Genomic DNA, 5,557 nt, shown 5'->3' with positions numbered 1-5,557 from the left:
CCAATAGGTTATAAAGCACGTGGTATAGGGATTGTTTTGAGATGAGACGATGATTCCTAATCTGTAATTTTACACTTAATATACTGTAGTCCAACATTTGTTGCAGACTATCGTGATATATTACAGTGATTTTGGCGTGTTACCAGGGGCAGACGTAAAGCCTTTAGGCTTGGCACTTAGTGCCTAGGCGTGTTTTCGAAGGGATGATAACCTATGGGCCAGGCACTTGGTGTCGAGGCGTGTTATCTGTTGGATTGGCTCGTTTGAGCGTTTGACGTGTTTCGGATGGATAGTTATATACTCCCATATATTGTTCATTGAACAATGTTTCTTGTGTTAAATGTCTTATTGTTAAATTCGTTGGATGATTATTCATGAATTTCTTGATAGCATTGTGGCTTGTTAATGAATTATCTTGTATGTGTATCTCATACTCGTTTGTATATATACTCACCTATTATGGATTGTGGTTGAAAGGAAATTCTAACTTTTTTGTATTGTTATGTTTAATTCGGTAAGCTTTATCATTTTAACCATTGAGCTTACTAAGCTCTATAGAAGCTTACTTGTGCTATTTATCTTATTTCCTTGTAGATAACATTTTATAGAGTCGGACGATCGGATCAACTTGAAGATCACACTATCCAGATACATTTTGGTAAATTTTGGTATGTTTATTTTAGGTTATATGGCATGTAATAGGTGTTTTTGCATATGTTTAGATACTTATTAAAAATGTTATGTTTTAAGCTTGGTGTAAGCTTACTTGTGTAGGTGTTTTTAATCTTGGTGTGAATATGTTCATATAAAGTTGTTTTGGTCATGTGATATAAACCTTATTTAAGTGTTTGAATCATGGTATGAATGAATGTGAATGATTAAGAAGAAATGATAAGTTTGGCATAAGTTTTATTTATAAACTTACGAATTTGAATGCAAATTAGTTGATGTGTCATGTGAATTGAGGTTAATAATTGAATTGTGGTGTTATTGAGGACAAATTGATTAGGCACTTAGGTTGATTGTTTTGGCATGTTTTAGGCTTGTTTAAATGTGTTTTTAAAGTATGGAAATGGTTGGTTTTGATTTGGCTTGGAACCTAAGTGTTAGATGAAAGTTTTACCTTGTTTGGAAGCTTTTTAAGGTGTACACGGCTTGGCCACATGGCCATGTGTCTTATTAATTTTTAGGTGCAAGATTTTTCACATGGTCATAGTTAGTTACACAGTCTGGTCACATAGGCATGTGTGGAAGCCACACGGCCGTGTGACCCATGTTTCTAAAATTTTCAAATTTTTGCATATTTTTCTGTTTTGATTCAAATTAGTCCCAGATTGTTCCTAAACTACTTTTAAAGCCCCGTAAGCTCAATTTAAGGGTTGTAAGCATATTTGCACCTTGATTGTTATAAACTATCGAATGTTATCATTTATTTTATATTTTTGTTTCTGTTTAATGATAAATGTCTTGATTTGTACAGTAATGCTCCATAACCCCAATCTAGTGACGGAGATGGGTTAGGGGTGTTACAGCAGCAGTGAAGTGGCGGCCAGGGGCTTTGAAAACAAAAAATAAAGTAAAAGAAAAGAAGAAGAAGCGGGAGAGAGAAAGGAAAGGTGGATCATTTGGTGCTTCTCCGATCGGTGGTGACTCAGAGGAAATGAAAGAGCAAAAGGAAAAAAGTTGGCTAGAGAACAAACGCCGATGACAACGTTGGAGCGCGGTTGTAATGCATGCTAGCTGTGGCAAGGGTTGGGAAAGAGAGGTGGAGAAGAAGAAGAAAAGAAAAGAAAAACGGAAATGGGAAAGAATAAAAGAAAAGGGAAAAACGAGAAAAGGAAATAATAAAAGAAAAAGAAAAAGGAAAAAAGCAATGACATCATGATGATGTCATTATGTCACATGTCACAATTTCATTATGCCATTTGTCTAAAACTTAATGGTGTTAAAAAAAAAGTATCAAACTAGTAGACGAAAAAAAGCTCAGGTACCAATCTGGGACAAAAAAAACCCATAAGTACCAATATAAGAGAAGTGAACAAGTTCGAAAACAAATTTTATATTTAATCCTAAGTTGAATTGTTAGAGGCGTGCTATGCTGTTGGTTACATAAAATATTATGTAATCTGAAAAATTCTCATATGCAATACATGAGTAATTTAACATGTCATGTAAATTTCATAAATGAGTTCAAGAGATAAATGATTTTAAGATGTGTTCTATTTTCATAAGTGGAGATCAAATTTCCGATCATATGATTAAAAGATGAGGTAAGCAATTATCACACTACATTTCATGATTAGTTGTGAATACTTAACACTCATGTAGAGCTTGTATTTATTTAATGCAAATGTTTTGAGTTTTATTCTAATTTTTCTCGCAATTATAATTAATATCCGGATCACCAACTTAGTAAATAAATTATAGACTCCTTTTATATATTCTTTAAATAAAAGAATTAAAAATTACAAATCCATCTTAAGTAGTATTAAAATAAAAATTCATTACCTTTTCATCTACATTCATTATTAAATAAATTTTAAACAAAAAAACATTTTATTTCACCTTCGAATGTGAAAATTATATAACTTATAAAGACATTGTCAATTTGTTCTATCTTTTTTTTTTCTCTGAAACCCTAAATCTGTATAAAATGCAGCCTCTCCTTCGGAATATAACCTGATTGAAACACTAGGGTGGTTTTAGAATTGCGCTAGGGATCACTGTGTAATGGATGCCTTCTTTAAATGTGATTAAAAGAAGTATTTCATGTTTTAATTGTTTGGAGACATGAAAGACACAATCCTAGTCTAATAGCATCCCAAAGTGGTTTGCTGAATTTGTTTTGTTTGATGGATACATAAAAATATGTAATCAAACAAGCATATCGTTAGCTAGTTGAAAGGCAAAGAAATTAAGTTTATAAAGCAGGAAGAGTGATTAGCTTATGATTAATAAAGCCGATTGTGATGGCCATAGGATAGGAACTCTCAAGAAGAAAATGATTTCACTTGAAAGTGGAGGAGAATAAGGAGTAATGTTACATTTATATGGCTTGGCTTCATGATAATCCATATTAAGGAAAAGTTTGATATATAACTTCTGTGAAGCAGCAGCAAATTCAACTGCATCTCTGAAAGATAGCAGTCCTCAACATCTCCTCGCTTATAAATCCAGCAGGTAGTATGACAACAACATCTTGAAGCACTAGCTCATTCACGGTTGATACACTGGCATGGTGCACATGAAGCTCCAGGTCTCTAAGGGCATCCATCAGTCTCGCAGCTGGGTAATTGATATCTGGACACTGAACTCGGATCATGGCTTCTGACCCTACAATCTTGACATCAACTTCCATTGTATTTGGTCCATAATCATAGGTCGGCCTTATACAGTTAAATGTGGATGCATTTCTTTGGTTATTCGAAACATTGATGGCATTCAACTTGGATTTTTGGGATTGAACTTTGAGTTTAACATCCAGTTTATCAATCTTAGATCTGAGCTCCTTGATGTAGGCTACTGCATCTGAAAGCAAAGATGCTTTGTCCATCTTGGACACGGTAGGAACCACAGATCGAAGTGCATAGAATCGATGATTAAGTTTCTCACGCCGCAGCCTCTCTGCTTCCACGTGGTTTGAAGGGGTTGTTTTTCCGGTCCCCGACTTTCTTCCTCTCTTCTTCGACCCAACGCTAAACTCCATCTCAGAATCAGCACCGGAGTCCGATGACGAGCGGCGTAATAAACCGCTAGTGTCCTTCTTGGCCTCAATTTGTTGCTTTCGGTCATCAAGAATCCACTCCTTTTGATCACTTGCAACCTTGCCGAAATCAAGAAAAGGGATTTGGGTTGACATTTGGAGCTGAGATCCAAGGCCAGGATGCTTGGAACCAAGACAGTTTATCTCAGAACCGAATATTGATTTTGCAAGTTGCACTAAGCCCCAATTCTCTTGGATCATTTCTGAAGATCCCAATTCAACTACTCCGAAGGAAGTCGAAAGGAAGACTATGGTCTGGATTCCTCGCATTCGAGCTTCTGTGACTCGCTCGCATTCATACAGTTGGAGCTCCTGATCTCCACACAACCAAATATAGGAGCCTGAGCCGAAAGCCTTCCCAACAATGTCATCTCCTATAGCAAAAGATCGGTTTACTGATACGGTGTAATACCACTCGTAGTCAGTGACATCGCCATCCACTATCCTCTCAATATCTATCTCTTCACAGAAAACGGATTGAATATCTTTCCCCGATCTTCTTCTCCCAAATCTGGGTTGGCTTAGCTTATTTCCGGATTTGCCTGCAAAACCCTTGGTCCCTTGGAAATATCCATCACCCCATGATAATACGAGGTGGCCTTGAGCATCCCTGGAAGCTTGCCAGAAGATGCAGTATACCCACCATTCAGGCCTGCTTTGAACGATGAACTGGAGGCGCTGTTGCAGCGTCGGCGGAGGGGCGTCTTGGCCGAAGCTAATCATCGAAGATGAAGAAGATGATGACATAATACTGCTGCTCCCTGATCCAACCCAATTTCTTTCTGATAAGGTTTTCCAAACTACTAAAAGCTAAAAAACCCAAAGAGGGATTCGGCGGCAGCAAGCTAAAATATACAAGGAAAAATTGAAGGGATCAGCAGCAAAAACAAAAGGGCAATGGTGTGGGGGCGTTCGGGGAAAACAAGAATTTCCTGGGCATTAAAAGGCCATCCGTGTGGGAACTGTTTTTTGGGCATGCTTGGCACCTTTATCACGTGAAAAATCCTAGTATAGGCTGAGCTCCAAAGTTGAAGATGTGATGTGATATTGATGTGCATCGTCTCTATTCGTTGCGAGGTTCAGGCTTCCTCTGGGGTCGCACCTTCCGCTTGTCATTTCCAAATTCGATTCACTACTTCTGGACATTTCAATCTTCAACTTGTCTTCTAGTACTTGTGTTATATTCACTTTTTATTTTCTAAGACTTTTCAAAATTTAAAATTAATATAGTTAAATTAATTTTATTAAATTTAAGTTTATTATAATATATATTTTTTAATTACATTGTACATTTTATTTCAAAATATCACATCAATTAAAAAGTTTAATAGTATTAACAAAGTAAACTTAACTTTTTAAAGTTAAAGAATAGAGGGACTAAATTTTAAAAATAAAAATACAGTTATTAAATTCAAAATTTGTAAAGAGTACAATAAACTTATAGCATATTTTAGATAAAAGTATTAATGAGGTCTCTATATTATGAGTCAAATTATATTTTACCACCTATACACAAAAAATAGGGATATTAGTTTTTTTACATTAAATGAAAGGGTAAACTAATCTTTTTATTCTACTATTAAAATCTGGTCGTTAAATATAAAGTACACTTCAAATGGATAAAAATTTTTAATAGAAAAGATCAAAAATTTTACTCATTTTTTAAAAAAGGCGTAAAAAACAATTTAATTTTTAACACAAAAATTTCATAATATTTTTTATTATATTTTTAAGTTAAAATCCTATTTTTAATTATATATGTAAATAAGTGATTTAACAACTCAATGTCCTAAC

The 5,557-nt window shown here is 35.0% G+C and overlaps 1 protein-coding gene across 1 annotated transcript; it reads right to left on the bottom strand.

Annotated features, from left to right (window-relative positions):
• Nucleotides 1–2,925: 2,925 nt before the first annotated feature.
• Nucleotides 2,926–4,705, bottom strand: LOC107914915 (transcription factor MYC2). The gene has a single exon (XM_016843969.2). It carries the CDS (start codon nucleotides 4,508–4,510, stop codon nucleotides 3,122–3,124), a length of 1,389 nt encoding a protein of 462 aa, XP_016699458.2. The 5' UTR covers nucleotides 4,511–4,705; the 3' UTR covers nucleotides 2,926–3,121.
• Nucleotides 4,706–5,557: the final 852 nt, after the last annotated feature.

The sequence above is a fragment of the Gossypium hirsutum genome, chromosome A08 (genome assembly GCF_007990345.1).
Source record: "Gossypium hirsutum isolate 1008001.06 chromosome A08, Gossypium_hirsutum_v2.1, whole genome shotgun sequence".
Classification (NCBI taxonomy): domain Eukaryota; kingdom Viridiplantae; phylum Streptophyta; class Magnoliopsida; order Malvales; family Malvaceae; genus Gossypium; species Gossypium hirsutum.
The sequence above is the reverse complement of the archived record's forward strand: the minus strand, read 5'-3'. Positions and strand labels throughout refer to the sequence as shown.